The 25,499-nt window shown below is 34.5% G+C and overlaps 1 protein-coding gene and 2 long non-coding RNA genes across 3 annotated transcripts in view; 2 read left to right on the forward strand and 1 right to left on the reverse strand.

Moving 5' to 3' along the window:
- Positions 1-20,463, reverse strand: part of LOC132063772 (uncharacterized) — a 27,785-nt gene extending 7,322 nt beyond the window's left edge. The window contains exons 1-2 of the long non-coding RNA XR_009416445.1: positions 20,383-20,463; positions 20,118-20,255 (exon numbers count right to left, since the gene is read on the reverse strand). This is a non-coding gene — a long non-coding RNA (uncharacterized LOC132063772). The remainder of the gene's footprint in view (positions 1-20,117; positions 20,256-20,382) is intronic.
- On the forward strand, positions 4,490-5,400 carry LOC132062591 (uncharacterized). The gene is made up of 3 exons (XR_009416213.1): positions 4,490-4,705; positions 4,792-5,219; positions 5,309-5,400. It is a non-coding gene; the product is annotated as an uncharacterized LOC132062591 (long non-coding RNA).
- Positions 20,464-22,523: 2,060 nt separating the features above from the next.
- On the forward strand, positions 22,524-24,994 carry LOC132062592 (uncharacterized). Its single transcript, XM_059455131.1, has 2 exons — positions 22,524-22,722; positions 23,687-24,994. Exons 1-2 carry the CDS (start codon positions 22,669-22,671, stop codon positions 24,383-24,385), a joined length of 753 nt encoding a protein of 250 aa, XP_059311114.1. The 5' UTR covers positions 22,524-22,668; the 3' UTR covers positions 24,386-24,994.
- Positions 24,995-25,499: the final 505 nt, after the last annotated feature.

A 25,499-nucleotide genomic window follows, 5' to 3' on the forward strand; every position in this document is an offset into this window, starting at 1 on the left:
ACTCAAAAAAACTCTAAATTAAATTAATGGTGTTAATTGCCATTCATTTTTGAGTTAATACTTACCATGAAAGCTGCAATTGTTACAAAAATACACTCAACGTGTTTTCTGGTAATAAACTTTTCTCCTACCGCTTCAATGGTTTCTTTATTCTATTTCTTTATTCTATCATTAACTATTCTCCTTCCTAATATCAATCAAATAATAACGTATTTACACGGCTTTTCCCATTCTCTCATTTAAGATACTCCTACAATAACTATCAAATTAAAGAAAATGAGTTGAGTTATGTGGAAATAAGCAAAGACAAGAACATGCCCTTTTGATACGGTAGGAAAACATAGTGAATTTTGCGCCTTTTTCCTAGACAGAATTGAGAGCTAGAAGATTGAAAACCAAGAAAAAAAAGTCGGTCAATCGAGATCTCAATACTATTCCTTATGTACCTTTGTCAGTCATTTTGTTTTTGTAGATTCATGAAAAATATTGATAGTTTGAACTCTAACTTGAGTTTTTAAGTTGTGATTTTGATTGCAGGTGTAAGAAGCATATTGGATTACATCTATCTCTAAGTCAAGTTCATCCAAATAGCATTTGTAGCAATTGTACTATTGTAGTATATCACAACTCTTAATTATTTTGTCGTAAACTTCTCTAAAGAAGCCATGTAAATATTGCAAGAACAAGAAAGGTCAGTTTAGAGAATGGAATCTCCATTTCCGGAAAGGCAATGATGAGGTGAATTCTCCTTTTATTTTTAGACTTTGGAAATATTTTGTAACCCTCAGATGATATCATTCTGACTATTCATTCATTTCCCCTTCTTAGTAGATTTTTATTTATATTTTGTTGCTTTCAAATTTGTACTGTTGTAGATATGGTGATCCCTACTTTAGAAAGTTAATGAGGGAGGTTTATGTTTTCTTGGATACTCAGGAGCAGATCAGGTATATTTTCAAGTTTTTATTATCAATTTTAAGCATTTTTCAAGATACTCATTTTTCTTTATTTTGTAATAATGATTGAGGCATGTGTATTTTATATTCTCAGAGTTTTTATACTCAATTTGAGTATTTCTCAGGTACTCACTTTCCTTATTCGGCATTAATGATCTTTTTTCTTTTAATGTTATAAGTCCGATATGATTTTTTCAGTATTGAATTTTACAAGATTCACCAAGTTGATACAAAATGAGAGACTCTGCACAGTATGAGAATCAGATCATATATTTGACGGAACGAATTCCGGGTAATTATTTCTTCTAAACATACAATTTGATAACCCTTTCTTATTTAGTTTATATTATGTGCAATTTATTTTGTTGCAAGGTCCTGGCATTGTTTTCTTCCCAAAAAATAGTAGTAGGATTTCTAAATGGGAGAGATGGAGTATTTTTATTACATTTTATATACTATTTGACTAGGGTTGGCTCTTAGTACCAAAATGTTCTTTTTCTCAATCATTTTTTGCTTTTCGCGACCTAACGTTTTGGTTGTTTATTTTTTATATTTTCCCATTCTTTCATTCTACTTATGTTTAAAAAAAAAATCATTATTAGAAAAACGGTAATTTCCTTGCACATTAGAAAGCCCAAAGTTCTCCTAAAATTGTCTTAAAAAGAGGTAGACTAAAGTTCTTCTCCATTAAGTGACATCTAATCGCCTTCTACAAGTCGCTTAAGTAACAATATTTTGATATGTGCTGAAAATATATCATTTTCATTATACTTAAATTATTAATGCGTAGTTAGTACTATTCTTTGATGGCATGTGTTTCTAATGTAATTAAAATACATGTATTATTGAAAACAGGGAACTTGTGACTATGCCTATACTAGGAAAGATTATCAAATATTGGCACCAAAAAGAATATACATGACTGTTGCTCTCCATAAATCAAAAAAAGAGTAAAGTGTGAAGTATTTCAAAAATAACATGTCACAACAAGTGCATTCTTTATTACCAGTTATTACAATTTTGTAAAGCTTGAGGGTCTCCACCTACAAACTATTGCCGGTAGATGTTCTTTTGAATCTTTATGTTCATGCTCATAATCAGTAGTGACATTTGCTTTTATTTCATTTTAGATGGTAGTGAAATTTAGAAAAAAAATTATGACCGCGCGAAGCGTGGACATTTTCACTAGTTGAATCATAAATTTAATCATATTAAATAGTAGTATTCAGCTTGATTTTAGCTCGGATCTTAAATATATAGCTCATGAAAATTAGTGAATGCAGTGGAAATATACACTACGTCTTAAATCCTCTCAAACATATACATATGAAATGGCAATAAACATTATTAAATACGCATTTGCCCGAGGTTGTTGTAATAAATTAACCTTATTTTAAGTTACGGTTATCTTGGGCCATTTGTGATCTCATAACATGGAATCCGCGACTTTTGTAGCACAATAAAAAAAAAGTTGAACCAAACTAACGCAAAAGAAAAAAAAAACATTTATAGGTTTCACACACGAATTTAATGCGTCAAAGGATCAAACTGCGAAAAATAAACTTGGGCCTTTCACGCACGAAATTCGTGCGTGAAGGAGGCAACAAAAAGTAGCCCCCTCCTTCCCCAACACAGACCCGACCTTTTCACTTCCACAAATCCCCGCCATTAACGCCCCATTTCAGTGGTCCCCAACCCCCCAAAAGGTTTTTTTCGTGTTGTTTTTCAATCCAAAAGTCAATATTCTTGGTATATTGAAGTGTAGGAACAAGTTTCTAAGGTTAGATTTTGGAATAGAGCGGCGGGGAGCTCATTTTGAAAACTCAAAAACACCTTCATTCCAGGTATTTTACAACGAATTTTTTATTACATTGCTAAATATATTATTACTTTAGGTATGGTAGGAGGGATCTGTGGTGGATTGCGCATTTTTTTGTGCGCTTTTGGGCGTCCACACCACCTTTGTTGGACTCCCTTTTTTTTTTTTTTAAATTTATTTATCTATTGTTAATTAGTTAATTATTTATTACTTGTTTATTTAGTATTTGTTAATTGTTCGATTAGCGACTTAAGTATTTATTAATTGTTAGACTAGCTATTTCAATTGTTAGACTAGCTAATTATTTATTTAGTTTTTGTTAAGCCAATTGTTTATTTGTTAATAATTTCTTAATTGTTTCATTAGTTAATTAATTGTTTATTTGTTAAATATACGATAATAATTTATTAATTTTTTGATTAGTTACTTAATTATTTATTTATTAAATATATGATAATAACTTGTTAATTATTTGATTAGTTAGTTAATTGTTTATTTATTAATTATTTATACTAATTGTATGCTAACTAATTGTTAATTATTTGACTTATTAATTTTTAATCTTTATATTTTAGGATTGAAAACCCTTAGTTTAGGATTCATAACCCGTAGCTTAGGATTGAAAACCCTTAATATAATTTTCGATAAAAGATTACATAACTAATATTACTTGTTAATGATTGATTTAAAAAACGTAAAACAGATGGGTCACCACAATCCTTAATAAAATTTTCGATAAAAGATTACATAACTGATATTACTTGTTAATGATTGATTTAAAATACGTAAAACAGATGGGTCCCCACTATCCTTAATAAAATTTTCGATAAAAGATTACATAACTAATACTACTTGTTAATGATTGATTTAAAATGCGTAAAAAGATGGATCACCACCTCTTGATCGGGGCCTTCGACCGAGAGTTCTTGTATCTTCGGCCCGAGCATAGGTCGCAACATATATGGACATCCGACCTACGCCTAAGGCTCGAGTCCGTACCCGGTTGGGGACTCGGCATGGGAGATCTTAGGCGTTCGCTCGCCCCCACATCCTCGTGTCCTGGATATACTACGTCGGGGCGGTATCTACCGGTGCGTCGAAGTTGGTCGGGTACGGCCACGATAGGTCGCTAGTGAGGGCAATGATTGAGAGGTGGCGACCAAGACGCACACATTTCATCTCACCGGTGAGGCTACCATTACCCGCCCGGGATGTGGAGGTCATTTATGGACTACGGGTTGATGGACGCCCGTTGTATATTGAGGAGCCTCTGTTGCCGCCTTACCGGGATGAGTTGACTAGGCTCACCGGTTTCGCGGCTCTGGATGGTCATATTTTCGGCCAGAGTCGGCTTTTGTTGTCGGCTCTTTATGCTCACTTGCGCCTCACAGACATGCAACATCCGATTGGAGAGGACATGCCTCAGGCTGATGTTGACCGACGTGCGCTTCTATACCTACTCTTCATATTCGGGGCCATCCTGTTCCCGAACACTTCGGGTTCGCATGTGAGCTTAAGGTATCTTCGGTATATCGACGATCTCACCGAGATAGGATGTTATAGTTGGGGGCGGCGCCTTCTTTGGGCTATATGTATCGAGGATTCTGCCGATGTTCTATGGGCACGAGGGTAGAGGTCCTTGCATTTTGCTCGCTCCTTCAGGCAATATATTTAAATGTGTGTAATTAAACACAAAATATATTTTTTTAAAACGACGACTGATAAAATATTTTTTAAATGACTATATCAGATATGGGTGTGGACTAGGTTGAGACCTTTTCAGCCCATACCAGCTCACCCTCCCGCTGACTATCTTACTGTGCCGATGCCATACGCGCGGAGATGGTCGCGAGGCGTACGCCGACGTGCGGAGACGCACCACAGCCTTCTCCCGTTTAGGGATCAGCTAGACAGCATGACGGCGCAGACGGTATGTTCATATTTTGGATCCAGACGCTAGACCACATAGCTACTATTTTAGTCTTTTATTGTTAACTAGTTCAATTCTTTTTACAGGCTTTTATATGGACGCCGTATGATTATATTTTGGATGAGGCTTCGGCGTTTTGTAGGGCGGTCGACACATGTGGATGTCGCGGTGTCCATTGATACATATGGATATCGTTGAGTATCACGCGCCCGACCGCGTGTTACGGCAGTTTGGGTATGTACAGAATATACCCGCGGCTATGGATTGGGAGCATGACCACTATGTGAGGGACGAGTGTGCAGGCGTCGATGATGCATGGCGACTCCATATGCAGCAGCAGGTCCAGAGTTGGGATGTGAGAATGACGAGCCTAGTGGTGGTCGGACATGACACTCCGATCCATGTGTACATGGAGTGGTACATGCGGATCACTCGCATCATTATTGGCAACCCCTCTAGGCGTCGTCCAGATGGCCTAGGATATATAACTCTCGCAGGAGCGTATGAGGCGCTGGTAAGTTTTATTAGTCTTAAACTTAAACCATCGTCTTATGTACTACTTTACAAATTTATTCAATTGTTAATATTTGCAAACATATGCAGGTACGGACCGTTCAGACGATGCGCTATAAGAGCACTACCCGTACGGAGGCCCCCGAGACAGCGGAGTATGCAGCTCGGATGATTGAGCTTGCGAGGCCCCGGTACGAGATAGGCACATGGCTTTGAGCGTCTCCGTGAGCGTGTTCCGTGCCTCGCGTGGGGCGATGGGTGGTCGTGGTCGCCGAGGAGCTGGTGGCCGTCGCAGAGGTGGTAGGGCTGGCAGAGGTGATAAGGCTCCGTCGGCTTCAGAGATCCCGCCGACGACTACAGATATACCATCGACTTCTCGTTGGTCGACTTACCTCTCCGTATACGCCGGACCCCGTGATTATATGCCCGGCCTTCGTTTCCACATCATGTTTGTGATCCAGGGGTGCGGTTCGTGATCTACGGGGTGGCCTACACGTGTGGACTTCGACGACTCCGTGTTCGAGGACTTCGTGTTTGATCCCGCATCTCCTCTGAATGCCTTTGGTCGACACACAGCTTTGACTTTTACAATAAAGTAAAATAATTTATTAATTAATTATTTATTTCAAGTTCATTTTAGAATAAATCTGGACTAAATTTTTTATATATTATTTCAGGTTCATTCTTTCTTATGTGGACCCATCTTCGTCCCGCAGAGCCGGGTTGAGGACTGACTTAAAACCTCGCATCTCGGGAGGCGTACACACAGGTTTGATTTTTACAATAAAATAAAAAAAAATTATTAATTAATTGTTTATTTCATGTTTAGTTTAGAATAAATATAAATTAAATTGTTTATATGTTATTTCGGGTCATTCCACACCTTTTGGACGGACGGGTCTTTGATGAGATTGACGAGGAACCATGTTATGGACCTTTATAGGAACTCATGTCATAGAAAGCATGTTATGAACCGGGGGTCCGGGTCGAAAGAAGGAAGGAAGGGAAGCAAGGATGATTGCCATAGAATGTCAAATTAAGAGGAGGAAAGGGGATGGAGATGATGGTGGTGGTGGTGGGGTTATTTTTACTCTAAATACTTATGGGAATAAAATAATTGTAAATAAATTACATATATTATTATTTTCTTAATGATAATTAGTTATCTTAATAATAACTATATATATAAAATGAAATTTTATATATAAAAAAAAAAAAACCAATATTATTACAAATGAAATAAAATGTAAGGGGAAGGGGATAATTAAACAAAACAAATATATTATTACAAATGAAATAAAAACAGGGGAAAAAAACAATTCGATTTATAAAATAATCCTCTTAAAAGTGCAAAAACTTATACTACCTTTCACGCACAGTTTGTTTTCTTCTTTCACACACTAATTTCGTGCATGAAAAGGTCTGAGGAATCTATGACACATAAAGGCTTGATTTGACAATATATTATATATTATTTGACCGTTTTAATGCGACTTGTATTGCGCACCATTTTAATGCGCAATGTACACATGACAATTTCGTGAATCTATGACACATAAATGATTTGACAATACATTCTTGCATTATTTGACCGTTTTAAAACTTGTAATTTTAACAATGTAGTGTTGATTTGACAACACACATGCATATTTAGAATCTAATTAACTTGAATTGAAAAACTATATATCTATTTTGGGATGGAGATATCGTCGAGGACACTCGTTCGTTATAGTATCAAATGAAAAGCCCGTGTTAAATGGATAACGGGATATACGAGTTTGGAATATATGACGAGACTACAATATCAAACGGTATAGTGCGTTATGGCATGTATATATCAACGATGATGAATCTTTATCGCCGGAAGAATATGATTTATATATCCATTAATGTTCTTGAGATGTATGTTGAAAAGATACCTCGAGAAGATATCCTCAAGATATTCATGTATATATTATATATATTATATTTTGAGTGGTCAAGTGCGGGAAAATATTTAATATACAATAAAAATTGGTAAATATGTGGGGTATACGTGTTTGTTGTATGAATTGGTAAATAATCAGTTTTTAAATCTTTATAGGAACTATTCTATCGGTGGTACCAAATATGGATGTTGGTCAATCCTCTCGGTTCGGTGGAGTTGATCATTCTATGACAATGCTTATATATAGTTCATCACCTTGATATTATATATATATATATATATATATATATATATATATATATATATATATATATATATATATATATATATATATATATATATATATATATATGTGTTATTTAAAATATGTTACTTTTCGTGTAGGAGGATGAATGCACTTGATCATGAATATTTTCCTAATTATTATGAGTCATCATCAAGTGATGACGATGAAATAACTAATAATGAAGAGGTAACCGATGATAAAGATGATGATGATGTTCAAGTTGGTATGACCAACAATACTCCTCAAAGCCAAAACCAACAAGAACCAATGCACCACCACGTACCACCACCGACTGAAAACCCAACTTCGAAAGCCCAATTCGGTGGCATTCTAACAATATCCCTTATCTTGATACGACTGCGGGGTCGTGATGATGCATTTGTCTTCACAAGAAAGATGATGATAGTCGCCTAAAAACACGGATTGAACCAAAGGATCTCAACGAGAGATCGATGCTACCTTGCAAAGGGAATGTTGTTCGCATCAAAAAGGCGTTGCAACGAATTTGTCAAAATTTATTATTTTAAGGACATGAGGGAGTTTAAGGTTGATCAGTCAAACACAAAGATATGGAGGCTAGTTTGTAGACGACGGTATCAAGGCTGTGAGTGGTTGCTTCGGGGAATTGTTAAGCCTGATGGTATGTGGGCTATCACAAAATTCCGCGAAAGACACACTTGTGATATGGAAGAAAATCAAGCAGATCATTATAATTTAAATACAAACATGATTGCTCAAGTGTTACTTAAAGACATTGCCGAAACGCCAAGGTAACTTGTCCTACCTAGTACATTATATGTCTTATATCAATTGAAAGATCATTACTAAATGTTGTTTGTTTAAACTTGTGCAGGTTCCCTATCAAAGATTGTATTCGAAACGTTCAAACCGTATATAGTAAAACTATAAGCAACAGAAAGTGATTTCTCGGGCGTAGACGCGCTTTTGAGATGGTCTTTGGAAATTAGCATACTTCTTTTCAATCATTTTGCCAAGGTATATGGCGGCTACAACATTTTAATCATGGTACTATTGTAGAGTGGAGGCTTATAGAGGGTAAAATCTTCAACTTCGTATTTTGGACATTCAAACCATGCATTGATAGTTTTGCTCCTTCTTGAGCCAGTGATATCCATAGATGGTACGCATGTATATGGTGCCTACGACATCAAGCTCCTAATTGCAATAGGAATGGATGCCAATGGGTCAATATTCCCTCTTGCTTTCGCAATTGCCGCTAACGAGAGCAACGACACATAGGGGATCTTTTTGACCCATTTGAAAACTCATGTTATTAAGGATCATACCGGCATATACATGTTATCGTCATAAAGGCATATTGCACAATATGGATAATTTACCGGGGTGGCAGCCTCCCTTTGTTTACCATCGCTATTGTTTAAGGCACTTGAAGGCAAATTTGCAATCAAAGTTTCACAATGGCACTCTAAACAAATTGATGTGGGGGGCTGCGATGGAGCATCAACAACGAAAATGGGCTGCAAAAATGGATCGATCAGGGCAGTGAGTGAACCCGCATACGTTTGGTTGATGAAGCTCGAAGTTGAAATATGGATGCTTCATCTTTGATGGAGGCAAAAGATGGGGCATGCTCACAACAAACAGCTCAGAGCCTTACAATGGCTTGCTGAAATCTACTCGAGGACTACCTGTCACCGCAATGGTGAGAATGACTTTCAAGTAGGTTGTGGAGAGATTTGTGGTTAGGACAAGGCAGGCCAGAGCGATATTAGCTGAAGGCGGGACATGGATGCCAAAGCCCTTCAAAAATATGGAGAATTATAGAAAAAAAATGTGAGCATCACCAAATGACCAAGTATGACCCAATTCAACATGTGTATGAAGTTAGGACGGGTTATTACAATGGTAAGGGTGAAAATGTGCATACCGTTTATGAGGCAACAAGAACATGCACTTGTGGTAAGTGGCAAACGTACCACATGCCGTGTTCTCATGTTGTCAAGTGCTTCGAGAGAATGAGAAAAACGGTAACAAGTTATGTGGCGGGGGAATACAAGGTCCACAGTTACCTTAGAGCATATTCCGGCTAATTCCACCCACTTGATAATGAAGCTTGTTGGCCAAACGAGCCGTTTTCGATGGTTGCTAACAAGGATTACATCAGGAAATTGGGCATTAACTCACGGAGTCGTAGACCCCGATCAAATGGATGTTAGTGAAAGAACTTACTCTCGCAAGTGCTCTACATGTAAGCAATATGGCCATGACAAGCGTTCGTGTGGGCAACAAGGCCGTGGTGGTACAAGCACGTCTCGAAGTAAGAGAGCCTCTAGAACTTGAAGATTGTATTGTTATTGTAATTTATTATTGTATTGCTTTGAATTAGTATTGTAATTAAATGGAATGAATTATTTTTTAATTAGTATAAACCTCTCGTATTGGATGAATTATTATTAAATCAAATATTCATATTTGTACATTCAAATATAATAAAACACTTAAATCAAAACCCTATAAATATGACAAGTTTCAAAACTTATTTCGAGGTACTTTAGAACCCCTAAACGTTTAGGTGGACTTGATGTAATGAGCCGACATTATTGTACGCAAAAAAAGATATTAAGTTCTATATAAAATATTGATATTTTGGGGTTTTGAAACATGACTAATCTTTGCCCAAAGTATGAAAAAAAACGTGACTTTGAAAGGTAACACCAAAAAAAAAAAAAAAAAAGGCCTCCTTCACGCACGAATTTCGTGCGTGAAAGGCGAAACTTGTATTTTCGCAGTTTGGTCCTTTCACGCACTAAATTCGTGCGTGAAACCTATAAATGTTTTTTTTTTTTTTTGTGTTAGTTTGGTTCAACTTTTTTTTTTGTGCTACAAAAGTCGCGGATTCCATAACATGCTATGTCTGACAAGTAGTACACCCTCCGTATCAAATAGAGTAAATTCGCTAAAAGGTCATTCATGTTTTGAAAATTATCTATTAATTTTTATTTTTTTGAAACTATAATATCACTCAACTATTACTATATTCCTCAAAAGATACTAAACACCACAACGCTCTCCTTCTCTCGTAGTTGTCATGCCATGTCACATTAAAAGTTTATTTTTTAATAATAAATTTGGATAGTTTCAAAGACCTCTCTCCAGGTTTTGTTTCATCACATTGTTCCCCCTTGTGGTTTAAAATATTATCCTTACTTCTCTTATTTTAATTTTCCTGTAACCATTCTTTAAACCTATTTATTATTAATATAAATTAAAACTAAATCGACAAATTTACCCTTAATTAGTATTAATTTTTCCAGCAAAATATCTTAATCAATAAACTTTTTGATAGATTTACTTCCCGTTAAGCAGATGCTTTAGTCTAAATAGTACTCTGCTCATTTTAAAAAATCAATCCAACAAGTTCCCGGGAATCAAATATTTTCCGACACCACCACCTTCATAGTGAAAATGGACTCCCAAAAAGAGAAAGCTGATGCGATTCCGTTTTATTTTAAAAAAAAAAAAATTGTTAATTAAGATATTCTGATGGAATTAATTTATTGGAAAGTTTAAATGTTAAGTAAGGGAAAAAATTTCAGTTTAGTTTTATTTCATTAATAATAAATAGGTTCAAATAAGATTGGTTACAAGAAAATTAAAATAAGGAGGTAAGCATAATAATGTAAATCACAAGGGAAATCAATGTGATGAAGCAAAACCTGGAGGGAGTTCTTTGATATTATTCATAGTTATTTTTTTGTTAAAATAGAATTTTCATGTGGCATTGCATGCCAACTAAGAGAGAAGGAGAGTTTTGTGGGGTGATATTTTAGTCCTATAAAGAAACAAAAATAATATTAGTATGCAATTACATGTGTGACCTTTTAGGGAATTTACTCTCTCAAATTACACTTTTTTACACGGATTGCCCTTCAGATACACTGGTCTTTAATATTTGTCCCTCATATTTTTGGTCTTTAATTTTTGTCCCTACTGCTTATTTAATGAAAATATTCGGATCTGCTTCGTTCAGCATAAGTTCTGTAACATTTTTATTTTCGATAACTTAACTTTTGCCTAGCTCGGCACAAGTGTAGGAATTAAGTTAATAAGTTATATCGTATTTTTCAAATTATGTTGAGTGTTGAAAGTTTTGTCTTTTCCAACATATCTAATTTGTGTGGATGTTATGATACATATGCCGAAGCTAAATGTAAACTTTGACGAGCGAAATTTAAACTTATGTCGTTGTCATATGATGTTGAGTACTGAAAGTTTTGCCTTGTCCGGCATAACTTGTGGGATGTTATGATACATATGTTGAAGCTAAACGTAAACTTTGCCGAGCGAAATCTAAGTTATGTCGCGCGCTAAAGGGCAAAAATTAAAGACCTCCCCGAAATAGGGGCATTTGTGCGAACGAATCTGTCGTGCTTTTTAAAATTTAGTTATCTCAAATTATTTGTCGTCGCATAGAATTTCAAGACAAAATTAATCATTTTTTTCATTTTCTCCTTAATAGTAATTGTTTTTTAAGACTACAAACACCTCAATTATGGGGTGATTTTATGATTGTTCAAATGTCAATGAAGGGTAAAATAATTGAAAACTCTCTTAATTAATGTTTCTTAAGAAGCGTGTAAGAGATAATCACGACAAATAATTTGAGACGAGGAGAGTAGAAGAGAAATAGCTGAGAGTTGTTGGTGACAGTTGGGGAAATTGTTCACTTTTCTGAGGAGATAAATGTCCAAACCTGCGGACTGGTAAATTCAGATGTATTAGCGCACCAATTCAATGCGAATTAATTGACTCGATTATTGGCATTAAATAAGACGGGAGATCAATTGTCTTTGTACTCTTTGTTTCTTCCAATCGTTTCTGTATTATACTGAACAATTCGGAAGTTATTTAAGTGTCACGATCAAACATGAACGGACTTCCCAACTAAATGTTACGTCTGCAATAAAGTATATTAGCACCTAAATTTTGACTGGTTACTTTCGACCTTCATTAATGTAATTTTAAAGGTTAACAACATACATTTAATTTGTGTAAGTTTGTGAAGATACACATCCAATTTTCTTATTTACTTGTTTATAGGCCAGGCGTTCGATTAATTATAAAGGGTTGTTACATTCACCGGAAGATTTCAAATAGAATTTTATCACTGCTAGAGATAAAAGTAAGGGAATTAACATAGAGAGGATAAGAAATGTGAAATTAGATAGTCTTCATCTAGATATATCGTTAGATAGTCTGTTCGGTCAAGTATATGTGAAATTAGATGTACTTATTTTCTTAATAAATAGTATTTGTTTTCGAAAGTTGAAGTATTTACCCTACATTGTGGGAAATTAAGTAATTTTGAGTAGTAGATGGACTCAAAAGAACAAGAAGATCATGAATAGGGAAAAACTCTTCTCTTTTTTTTTTTTTTTTTTAAAAAAAAAAAAAAAGACATAGTAATTGTTTTCGAAAGTTGAAGTATTAACAAATAGTATTTGTTTTCGAAAGTTGAAGCATTTACCCTACATATTAGAAAAGTAATTTTGAGTAGTAGTTGGACTTAGGGCTGGGCATAAATACTGAAAACCAAAAAATCGAATCGAACTTCAAAAAATCGAAATCGGAAGAACCGATCCAAACTAGTTTGGTTCGGTGTTCGGTGTTCAGCTTCACAAAATCGAAATTGAAATAGCCGAATCAAAGTTTGATAAAACCGAACCGAAGGATCAAACACCCACTGTGGTTTATTCTCTTCTTGACAAGTATATTCTCTCACATTTGGTGAGAGCTTGGAGAAATTAGGAGTTGTATTGATGTAAAGGCTACTCGAACCAATTCTTCTTAGTAGTTTTAATTATTTTGCCATTACTTGGTAGGACCATATTCTGTGAAATCAACTTAGAGTTGAGATACTCTTAGGTTGATTATAGTTTTTTACTCTTGCAAAGCGTAGTTATTCATTTTGTAATTGATTTCGTTATTTTTATTATTAATAAAAAAAATTGCTAAGCTCGCTGCTCAGTAGTATAATATTAGTTAATTAAAAAAAATCGAGCAGAGGTCTATCGGAATATTTCAACAAACTCGAACTTTATGTTTTACGTTTTCAGAAACTTCGGTGTTTCGGTTTAAACCAAAATTTAATATATTACCCAAAAAAATTAAAATAGTCCAGGCCCATTAATCTTAAGCCCAAAAAAAACTCAATTGTAATAAGCCCTTTTTTGCTTTTGTATCCCTAATTTTCCACTTCAGTTGAGCAAATCAAATATTCTTAACAAAGAAAGGTGACTAGGATGTGTCTTTAGGATTAATGTATGTCATTTATGTGTTTTCTTAATTATTCTTACTGTATGTATATAACATGTCACGACCCAACCCGATGAGCCATGACTAGTGCCCGAGCTGGACACTCGTATACGAACACTGTAGATATAGTCGGTCGAAATTAAGGACGGTATGGAAACTTGTAAAAGCAAACTATAGACTCATAATGCCATATATCATAATGAACCGGTCTCCTGAGGAGTCACAGTATAACCAAAAACATAACATAATATGCAAGCGCGAAAGCTGCCATTATATACGAAAATACCCAAAAACGAACCATATCGACATAGTGACCAAAACCTATATACAACCCACGCATGTCTACGGACCTCTAAGAGTATAAAAGTGAAATATGACGGGCGGGGGCCCCGCCGTACCCCTGGATATGCATAAGTCTATATCAAAGGATACGCCAAAATAACTTAGGCTCGGAACAATGGAGCTCTCCCCGGCGAGTAGAGAAGTCCTAGGTGGAGGATCACCAAGCGAGTGTCGTACTGCGGGCATGAAATACGGCCCCCGAAAGGGGTCGACGAGGAATGTACCGAGTATATAAAGCATGAAATACATTAAAGAAGATCATGACTGAATAAAAGATTACAGGAGGCAAGTATGATAATCAAAGATACCAATGCACCTATGCCTTACGAGATGAGAATCATGCATATCTATATCATATACTATACCCGGCCCATTATGGGACTCGGGGAACGAAGTCATATACATATATACCGTGCCGACCTGCAGTGAAGGTCTCTTGAAATAATCATATATAAATACCGTACTCCGTGACCCTCTAGTGAGGGACTCGGTGAACAATGCAATGCGACCGTGCATGCACGAGTACATACCCGACCCGGGACTCGGTGAATGATCTATTAACGGCATGCACGAGCAGAATATCATGAGCAACCATATGCAAACTAAATCATCATCTGAGACTCAATAGAATAATTAGAATGAGCTAACACTTGAGAATCAAAGACAACAATCACGTCAAGTACCACCGAGAACTAGAATTCATTGGAGTCATAATGCAAGTGAGACTCATAAAATTATTTCTGAACTCCTTGAATAACCTGGAAGCACCCTCAAATGTCACTATGGATTATATCAAAATAGGACTTCAGGAATCATAGATACGTATCAGGACATAATGAAATAGCTTCTGGAAATCAAGAACATTAGTCATTCTAGTATCTCTAAGAATAGGAGCTTCTTTGGAGTTTATATGTTCGTCGTCTGTTTGTTTCATATAGACCATGCCAAAAAAGAAAGAAGGGATAGCTTTACATACCTTTGACACTTAATCCGTGACTCGATATGTATACGCTGCCCGAAGTACCTCAACCTATATTAAGACGTTAAGAACTATGGTTAAGCTACGAAAAAGCTTAAAACGTATTTCAAAGTTAGTAGCTTCTTTCTAGAAAATTCAAGATTTTCCCCTATATTGTTCACTTCCTCACATTCAAACCAGCTCTAAAACAACCGAATAACATCAACAACAACACGTCCAAGTTACTACATCAAGAACTAGCCAAAACAAGGTCCAAGAACACCTCGAAACAGCTCGCACCGCACGCACAACGCTCCAAATCAGTCCACACGTTGCAACGTTCAGCAATAATCAACATAACAACCACGACATATTCAAGTTATTCCTAATGATTTATAGCCACAACACATCATCAAAAATGACCTTATAATAGCCCAACAATTACAGCCACCCAAAATTAATCTTTCGGATTACTAAAAGTACGTTTTAGACTTATCTTTTCTTTCGAATCGAACAACAACAATAACAATATAGCAAGATTCAAGAGTAATCGAGCAATCAATCACCACCCGTCCAACCCTTCAAAATGTAAGAACAACTCCCACAATCCAATAAAACAATATCCAACATTAGTCTACAAGTTCAAGTTACTGCCCATATATTTTCATGGAACTAATACTTCTAACATCTACACAAGCTCACACACATGAAGTAAGGGAGACTTCTTACCTTAGATGTAGATAATATTGCTACCTCCTTGGACGTTTAGAACACCTTCTAGGAAATTATAAAAAAAATTCTGAACTCTTGAAGTTGGCCGTGAGCTATAAGGTAGCAGCCATGGTTGTTGTAATTCTCTCTTCAAATGAATTTTGTGAAGATGAAAATGTATAGAAGCCTTAGTCATCAAATACATATATTAGGCAACCAGCCCACTTGACACGTGCCCCACTTGTCCATGCACCAATCCTAATCAACCATGTTTTAGTGGGGCCTACTTAGTGATCTAATTAGATTAATTAATCCCTAATCTTCACTAATATCTCCACACTAATAGTAGTTAATTAGCAACCCGTGCAATATTAAAATTGGGATTAAAAAGTCCTTGTCTTATATCTCAAAAATAATCTTGTCCTTGAACTTATGTCGATTAACTTACGAATAATCCAACGTACAAAAATACGGGATATAACATAACACCTAGTAATCCTATATCATGGTTATGGTTTTTCAGTTCTTGTGTATCCTGTTTGTTTGATTTTGATTTCAATTTATCAGTTTTATGTTTTATTGCTTTTGAGAATATAAATTAGTGTAAATGGAATCGCTTCTAATATCATATCAAAAAAATCGAATTGAAAAAATCGAAACCTAACCGAACCGAACTTCAAAAAATCGAAACCGAAAGAACCGAACCAAACTAGTTTGGTTTGGTGTTTGGTGTCCACCTTCAAAAAATCGAAACCGAAATAGCCGAACCAAAGTTTGATAAAACCGAACCGAACGCCCACCCCTAGTTGGACTTGTTAGAGTTTGTCCTGAATTTCCTATCTTAGTTGGATTCTATCATTATGTTTTATTTTAAAAAGGTTTTCTTGATGGAAAACGTTTACTTGCTAGAAAAATCTCTTCCATATTTGAATAATCATTTCTTGGAGGAAAAGTTTCGGACTTCTATAAATTGAACATCCTTCTCTCACACACGAAAAACACAATAGCATCCATAATGTAGTTGTTTAAAGAGTCTTGTTTAGGGGATATTTTCTTCTCAATAGTTTTATGCTTTTATATTAGTTTTTCATATGTAGATCAATTGATCAAAGCGTATTAGAATATTATGCCTCTTTTAGTATGTTTTTCTTTGTCGTCTGATTTATCGTTGTTCAAGGTTTTGCAAGTGTAAGCTTCGGCATGACGCCTGATTATTTCGTTCCCAACAAGTGGTATCCGAGCCAATGGTTCAACGAGATTGAAGACAGGTTCAAAGCAGATTCAGATTAAGTTGTAGCCTATTAACGATAATGAAGATTTTTATCCAATAAGTTTTTTTTTTTTAAAAAAAAGTCTGAACCATATTTTCAACAAAAAATAAAATATTTTTAAACAACTGTTAACCCATGATATTTTTAACTTTATTTTTAATCAAGATTATTTTGCCAGAAAATTCATGTCAATGGGAGATTTATGAGGGCTTGCCCTAAATCTCTTAGTTTACTTGGATTCTACCATAATTGTGTTTTATTTCAAAAAGGTTTTATTGATGGAAAAGTTCTCTTCCATATTTGAATAATCCTTTCTTAGAGGAAAAGTTTCGGACTTCTATAAATTGAAGATCCGTCTCTCTCACACAAAAGACACAATAGCATCCATAATGTAACCGTTTAAAGAGTCTTGTTTAGGGGGCGCTTTTTTTCTCAATAGTTTTTATGCTTTTATGTTAATTAGTTTTCATATGTAGATCAATTGATCAAAGCGTATTATAAAATTATGCCTCTTTTAGTATGTTTTCTTTATCGCCTGATTTATCGTTGTTCAAGATTTTACAATTGTAATCTTTCGCATGACGCCTGATTATTTCGATCCTAACAGGACTCAGAAGAACAACAAGAGCACGAATAGGAAAAAACTCTTTTTGTTTTAAAAGACATAGTTACCAAAAATTTAAATATGTCAAACTATTCGTTAATATAATACATTTTGCGCTCAAGCTCTTTTTTTGGTCCTATCCCACCTTTATAATTACTTAAATAAATTAATAAAACTAATAAAATTAATTAGTGTCAATCATAATAAATATTTAAAATTACTTTATCTATTTAAATAGTAATACTAATTGCAAAGTAAATCTTTACATATATTTATTTATTATTTGTAATTTGACATTCAAAAGTATTAGAAAGATTAAGGAACCCATACATAACGGTATCTGGCAACAAAACGATTTATTTTGTTTTTGGTAACTAAACATTTTATTTAATCACCAGACAGGAAATACAAAACATGCCAGGTGACTCAACTGGCTTGTCAACAGTACACCACATCATCAATACTATCTCATTTCCTTACCAAAAACTAGCTAGGGACAAAAAAGGAAAAGAGTGCAGTACATTCCTAGTTTCTAGTTTTAACACAACCAGCTGCAAATTTTCCAAAAGCTTATTTTGAAACTCCACCACTAAAAAATAATTTTAAAATAAGTACATTTTTTAAGATAAGCCAAACAGACAATCTAGTTGGCCAAAAACTCCGCCAAAGGGTGGATTCTCCCAAAAATTGAGGGTAAATTGGTACAAGTCATTAGATTAAATTCTAACAAGTATATACTGAGCTAAAAAAAATATTACACATCCGATGTTGGACTTTCCGGTTTGTGTGATTTTTGTGTTAGTAAGCTGAAAGTGTTGTGATTTTTGTGTTAGAAAATAGTTAAGTGACTTTGGTGAAAAAAATGATAGTTATGTGATTTTTGTGTTAGAAAACATAGTTAAGTGACTTTTGTGAAGAAAAAAAGGATAGTTATGTGACCATATGTGAAATTTACCTGATTTCTGGCACATAGAATGAATTAAGCTTTTTGAATTATGTTGTGGTTACGGCCTCTGATATTTTAGTCATATCAAAGAGATATTGTTGCCGATTGGAGCGTGATCAATTTGTTGTGGTTACCTAGAGGTTGTTTGGATTGACTTTTTAAAAGTAGCTTATAAGCTAAAAGCCAAAAGTCATAAGTTGGGAGTATTAACTTTTAACTTTTAGCTTAGTTTTGTACCTTTTTATCCTATAAAAGTAATTGCTTAAAAGCACTTTTTATCTTTCTAAACATCATAAAAAGTAAAAGAGCTTCAAAGTCGGTAAGTACTTAAAATAAGCCAATCCAAAACACCTTCTAGTTAAAAAATTTATCCTCTATTTGCATGGGGATAAAAACTTTTTCTCCGTTTTTTCAACTAAATACCCTTTGAGGAAGCATTGATATCCATTTGAGATTGACAATGCCTTAGTACAATATTTACAACATCAATCCTTAAGAAAACATTTTCCAAATAATGTAATCAAACTGAGGGAGTGTTCTTCGATCTTATTATCTTTTCCATGTCAATTAGATGAAGCCTTCAGAAAAAAGAATAAATTGCATATGATCTAGCCTTCAGAAAAAAGAATAAATTGCATATGATCTAGCCTTCAGAAAAAAGAATACATTGCATATGATGTAGTCTAGTACAATGAGACCTTAATCTAATGAGGAAGGTTTGTGTAATTTCAAAAAATCCATGGAGATCGTATTTGTTGACAACGGTGTGAGGCTGCTATATATCCTGTTCCTTATAATGGTAAAATATAATGTGCTCTCATTTGTCTGTGAATGCCAAACTCCAAATCCTACATATAAAGTAATTTAACACTTTTAAGCACCGACAATATAAAAGAATTTTTACACTATTATGACGCTTAATAACTATACGTAAGTGAAATTAGTTACTATCTGAAAAATGAAGTAATTGTTCTCAATATCAGGGTACATATAAGTTAAACGAAAATCCACATATAAATGACTGTTTATTCTAACTATTTGCAGTGTTGCAAATGTGCAATTCATGTCGTGATACACAAGAACCAGAGTGCAACGAATTCAAGCAGCCGGCATGAGCGCCAAGTTAATAGTCGAAACTCAGACAAAACACAAAAAGTAATTCAAGAAACAGGGCTAACGACATGGTCTCGAAACAGGGGGCCCTGTTGATGTCCTGCACAATTACGAGAACATCGATTTCTCAGCTCCGAGAACACAAACTCGGTTCTCAATTTTGAGAAGGCGGCCTCTTTGATTAGCATGAATGAATCGACAAAATCATTGCCAAGCTGGAATTCTTCCTTCATCAACTGCTATCACAAATGTTAACTTCTTGGCATAACTACATGCATGAACCATTAGCCCCTACAATATGCATTTGCATTTAGCGATTTTGATCTAAGTAATTTATTTCTCTTTCAAATATAACGGCCGGCATGAAAACAGAAGATCCATATAATAAAATATCAACTCGTCTGTGATTGAAACATAGTTAGTTTGTTGATGGAAGATACTTACTGTGGGATGGCCATAGCATGTTGGGCCAAGGAATGAAAATGGATAGCCTCAGCAAGAAACTTCATCGAGCGGACCGGCTACATTTGAAAAGGTTATTATTGTTTGGGATAGCACTCTTTGAGCAAGTTTTGTCGCACCCTGGTGCCATGCCAAAGCAAAAAAAATTGTTAGATTTAGATTCCAACGACAACCAACAGGCAAAACTAATCAATTATCACAATATTTCCTGATAATTTTAAGGTGTAAAGAGAAAATAACGGAGGACCTTAATGCCAAAGAACTTGTGGAGAAGTTGTAAAAAGTAAAAGGTGCATTGAGACCCAAGAGAATGCTTCTTTCGATCCATGGATATCTTAGCTTTGTGAGAGGATTCTCTAATTGGGTTATAGTTAAAGGAACTATGACAAAGCCAAAACAATTTCCTTGTATCACTATGACATTCTTGTCAATCATTTCAGCTACGGCCTGTCATATATGGTCATGTGAACTTAATTGATTAGCCACATATAATTTTGATATTTTTTACATCGCAATAACACAATTATATATGAATCTTTAAGCAAAATGTATATTTCTACATCAATCTCGTAAACTCTATAAGCCATCTTGGAAGCTTGATTTTCATTTTCAACGTGTAAATGAAGAAATAGTTACTTGGACTCCTAAAGCTGGTCTCAGATTTATTAGAACAGTGGCTCTGCATCTCATTCTCTCTAGCGAAAGCTTCCTCTTGCCTTCAACTCTTTTTTGTTTTAAGAAAAAAAAAATTATAAAAAAATTTGATTAGCATGTATGGCTGAAAGCATATCAACCCCTCCCTCTTCCAAACAAACACGGGATCCAAATTGGATCTCAATTATAAATCACCGTTAACTCTAGATTATTACTTACTTATTATTTTTGAGTTTGGACCTAAAACCATACATGTTATTTTACATAGAGCATTAATAGTCCATTATGTTTGCATAAGTGGTGCGCTTTTTGTCAACTCCCAAATATTTGGTGCACTTTTTGTCAACTCCCAAATATTTTGTTAAAAATTTAACGGAAAAGGGCAAAAGAGCCCCTGAACTATTAGAAAAGGTCTAAAAATATACTTCATTCATCTATTTTGCTAAAAATACCCCTCAATTTAACTTGTTGACTCATTTATGCCCTTTGACTAATGGTCAACACTTAATTTTTTTAAAAAAATTATTTAAATTGCACATGGCGTTTTATTACTGGAAAATTGATTATTTTTTTTAAAAAAATCTGGAAAATGGTTTTTTTAGAATCAAGAAAAATGATCAAAAAAAAAAAATGAAAAACTATATTTTTATAAAAATCTGGAAAAATGATTTTTTTTTTTTTTTACAAAAAGTGTGGAAAAACCGTTTTATTTTTAAATCCAGAAATCTATTTTATTTTATTTTAAATCTAGAAAAAAATTATGGAGTATTAGTTTTGCACATTTTCCTTAAAAAATCCAAATTTAAAAAAAAAAATCAATTTTCCTTATTTTTTTAAAAAATGGGGGGTTTTCCACCCTTTTTTTGAAAAAAATCAGTTTTCCAGATTTAAAAAAATTCCACATTTGTTAATAAAAATCCAATCCTAATTTTTGTTTACCACATTTTTTTAAAAAAATTAGTTGTTCCAAATTTTATAAAAATCCAATTTTTTTAGATTTAGAAAATCGGACTAGTAATAAAATGTCATGTGCAATTTTTTTTTTTTAATTTAGCATAATGAGCCAAAAAGTTGAACGGGGGGAGGGGGGTATTTTTAGCAAAATAGGTGGATGAAGGGTGTTTTTAGACTTTTTCTAATAGTTCAGGGGCATTTTTGCCCTTTTTCGTTAAATTTTTAATAGAATATTTGGGAGTTGACTAAAAGTGCACTACTTATGCAAACATAATGGACTATTAATGCTCCATATAAAAGAACATGTATGGTTTTAGGTCCAAACCCAAAGATAATGTACTATTTTAGTCCTTTTCTCTTTGAAATTCCATTTTTTTTTCCTGAAACTCAAATTTAAATAAGTAAATTTTAGAACGGAGAAGGGCAATATAATTTTAATTAATTAGGGAATAGTTAAAATAGGCCAATAGAATGACGACACGTGTCCCTTTGTTAAAATAAGGGGTATACTTGTGCCAAAGTATAACTTCAGGGGTATATTTGGACCCAAAGTATGATGGCAGGATATATTTGGACCCAAGATGGATATATTTGGCCCTTTTCCAATAGTACGGGGTATATTTGGCCCTTCTCCGAATTTAGAAAGATAAGCCAAATAGACAATCTAGTTGACCAAAGGGTGGATTCCCCCAAAAATGCGGGTAATTGACTCCTTGATATCACACAAGTAATGTAAGGGTCCTTAAATATCTCTCGTACAAAGAAAACATATAACAGCCTTTTAAAAAAAAAAAAAATATCACGAAATACACTGCAACCGTTTTACAACAAGGAAGGGGAGAAAGATTAAGGAGGTGAATTAAAGAAGACAACCTGCGATTAGCTTCTTCTTAATTATCATTTGTTTGTTTCGCTAATTATAAGAATGGAATGGTCCCCAAAATATGCTGCCAATGCATATCTTGACACCCTAAAGTTGGTAAGTCTCTCACCCCCATTATAATTAATTTGCCCTAGATGATTCTATCGTTGTTGGCTTGTCTTGCTAAATATTGTGGTAGTATATTATTTCTTTAATTTTAACGAACAAATTCTGATTTCTGTTACATATTATGAATTAAGCTTTTGGAATTGTGGGTTCGAGCCTAATATTTTAGTCATATCAAAAGATACTGTTACCTTTGCTGTATTCTTGATTGTGATGGGAAGCAAATAGAAGCATATATAGACAGTATGTCATAAGAGATATATGCATATTAAAGAAAACAAAAAAATTATAAGAAAAAAACCTCCTTATGTAACATAAGAGGAATTACTCCATTTATAAATTTCGAATCTTTTAGTTTACCCAGTCAAAAATTTCATCCTCTATTTGCAGAGGAATAAAAAAACTCATCCGTTTGTTCAACTCATCCCTTTTGAAGCATTGATATCCATTTGAGATTGACATTGCCGTTTACAATATCAATCCTTAATAAAATAACATTTTCCAAATAATATAATCAAACAGAGGATATGTTCTTCCATCTCCCTTTTTTTCCCAGTTAGATCATGCCTTCAGAAAAAGAATTAAATTGCATATGATCTAATCCAGTCTAGCATAATAAGACCTTAATCTAATGAGGAAGGTCTGTATATTGTATACTTCCAAAATATCATGGAGATGGTAGTTGTTGATCACCGTGTGAGGCTGATAAATGAGACACTATGATGATTAATGTGCGCTCATTATACCAAACTCCAAATCATACCTATAAAGTTAGTTTAACTTTTACACACTAACAATATAAAAGAATTTTTACGCTATCAAAATATAACTATACATAATTGACTAAAATAAGTGAAATCTGTTACTAGATGAAAAATAAATTAATTATTCCTATTGTCCGTGTATATAAGTAAAGATCCACACATAACTGACTGTTTATTCAAATAATTAGCAGTGTGGCAAACACAAGCAGATGTGCAATTCATGTACTGGAACACAAGAACCGGAGTGCAACGAGTTCTTATCAGCCTTAGCAGCTGGAATGAGCGCCAAGCTAATAGTCGAAGTCACCACCGAAGGCTCATCAACGGTGGCCTTAGCTGCTGCAGCTCGGCAAACAGGGGGCAAATTAGTGTGCATTATTCCCGAGCTAAACCTTGATAAAACGCAAAAAGTAATTCAAGAAACGGGGCTAAACGACATGGTAGAGTTCAAAACAGGTGACCCTGTTGAGGTCTTGCACAATTACGAGAACATTGATTTCTCGTTAGTTGATTGCAAGACGAATGATTATGACATGTTGATGGAGAAGCTCGACGTTAATCCCAAAAGATCGGTGGTTGTTACAAATAATGTAGAAGGGAGAAAAGGGGTAGGAGGACAGTTGAAGAAAGTGGAGAATAAAGTAAAGGTAAGGTCACTACAGCATCCGATTGGTAAAGGCTTAGAGGTAACTATGATTGGGAAAAGCACTGAGTTTGGGAAGAAAGAAATGAGAAGCAAATCAGGATGTTATGCTCATTTAAAGAGAGGAGGACAGAAACAGAATGGACATGTAGTGAAGAAGGGTGATAAGAGCAAATGGGTTTTTGCTGTTGATGAAAAAAGTGGTGAAGAACATATTTATAGGATGCCAAAATCATCTGGACCTTGATTCATTGGTAATTCTAATTAACATGGTTCTATGAAACTCTGATTGAGTTCTCAGAGAAATGAGAATATTGGTGGCTTTATGGATTTCAGAACTAATTTTACAAATGAAAGTGCAGCATTTGATCCTTGAAATTATATGGTATGCTATCTATACTATAAGAGAACGCTTGCTTTTAGGAGTGATCTTTCGCTATTATTGAGAAGATAAACAAGCTTACTTACTAATAAAGCGGCCAGCAGCACCTTATTTTTTAAAGTCAACTTTCTCCCTTTCAAATGAAGGGAGGAGAAATGTGAAGGCACGTCTAAGATGAAGTTGCTCCAAGCATTGTAGACAAACTGAGAGTTCTTTTAATTTTTCTTTTCTTTTATACCCTTTTTTCTAATTTCTATTCCCCCCCCCCCCCCCCCCCCTCTCTTTTTCATTTGCCTTTTCGTGCCTAAGGAGAAAAAGGGGCAGTGGAATTTGGTGGTTGTATTTAGAATGGTCGATAGTGATTACATTGTAATTTGTCTCTTGTTGCTTTGTTATGTACTCCAAAGACAAAATTCAGGATTTTAACTTACTGCGTCTGGAATATCATTGTACTTATTATGGTATACTCTAAAAAGACGAGTGCAGATTAATATAAATATATATATTTCAAAGTATTTAAACTATATATATAGTCCTATACTTACATCAACCTCTGCTTCCCAGTGATCAGCGACTTAATTTTTCTAGGCATTTTTCTATCATCAATAAAACGTCCATATGGAATTTAAGTGGTTGCTGAGGGCCTCTCTATTTTCGTTTTTTCCATTTCGTCAGGTGCACAGTGTAACTTTTGACCACACCTCAGATTAGGCCAAAACAAAACAAAAAATCATTAGTTACTACCGAGGACCAAACGAGCCATCATACTTGTTCTAAATTTTATTTTAAAAATTTAAAGATGACATGTCCGAATTTACGATATTGGGATAGAAGGAGTAAGATAACACAATTGAGAACGTCTTATGAAATGATTTAGGAAAAACAACACAAAATATCTCTTAAATGTAAAATATTTATCCGCCCATGCCGCCTTGCCCCCTGCTAAATTAACTTCGCTTTTACCCAGTCGGCTAAAAAT

Source organism: Lycium ferocissimum, chromosome 7 (genome assembly GCF_029784015.1).
Source record: "Lycium ferocissimum isolate CSIRO_LF1 chromosome 7, AGI_CSIRO_Lferr_CH_V1, whole genome shotgun sequence".
NCBI lineage: Eukaryota > Viridiplantae > Streptophyta > Magnoliopsida > Solanales > Solanaceae > Lycium > Lycium ferocissimum.

Bases quoted from the DNA above. Each gene is read 5' to 3' on its own strand.
- LOC132062592 (XM_059455131.1), top strand. From the start codon at position 22,669: ATGGAATGGTCCCCAAAATATGCTGCCAATGCATATCTTGACACCCTA. The intron at 22,723-23,686 runs GTAAGTCTCTCA...AATAATTAGCAG, and splicing joins ATCTTGACACCCTAAAGTTG to TGTGGCAAACACAAGCAGAT.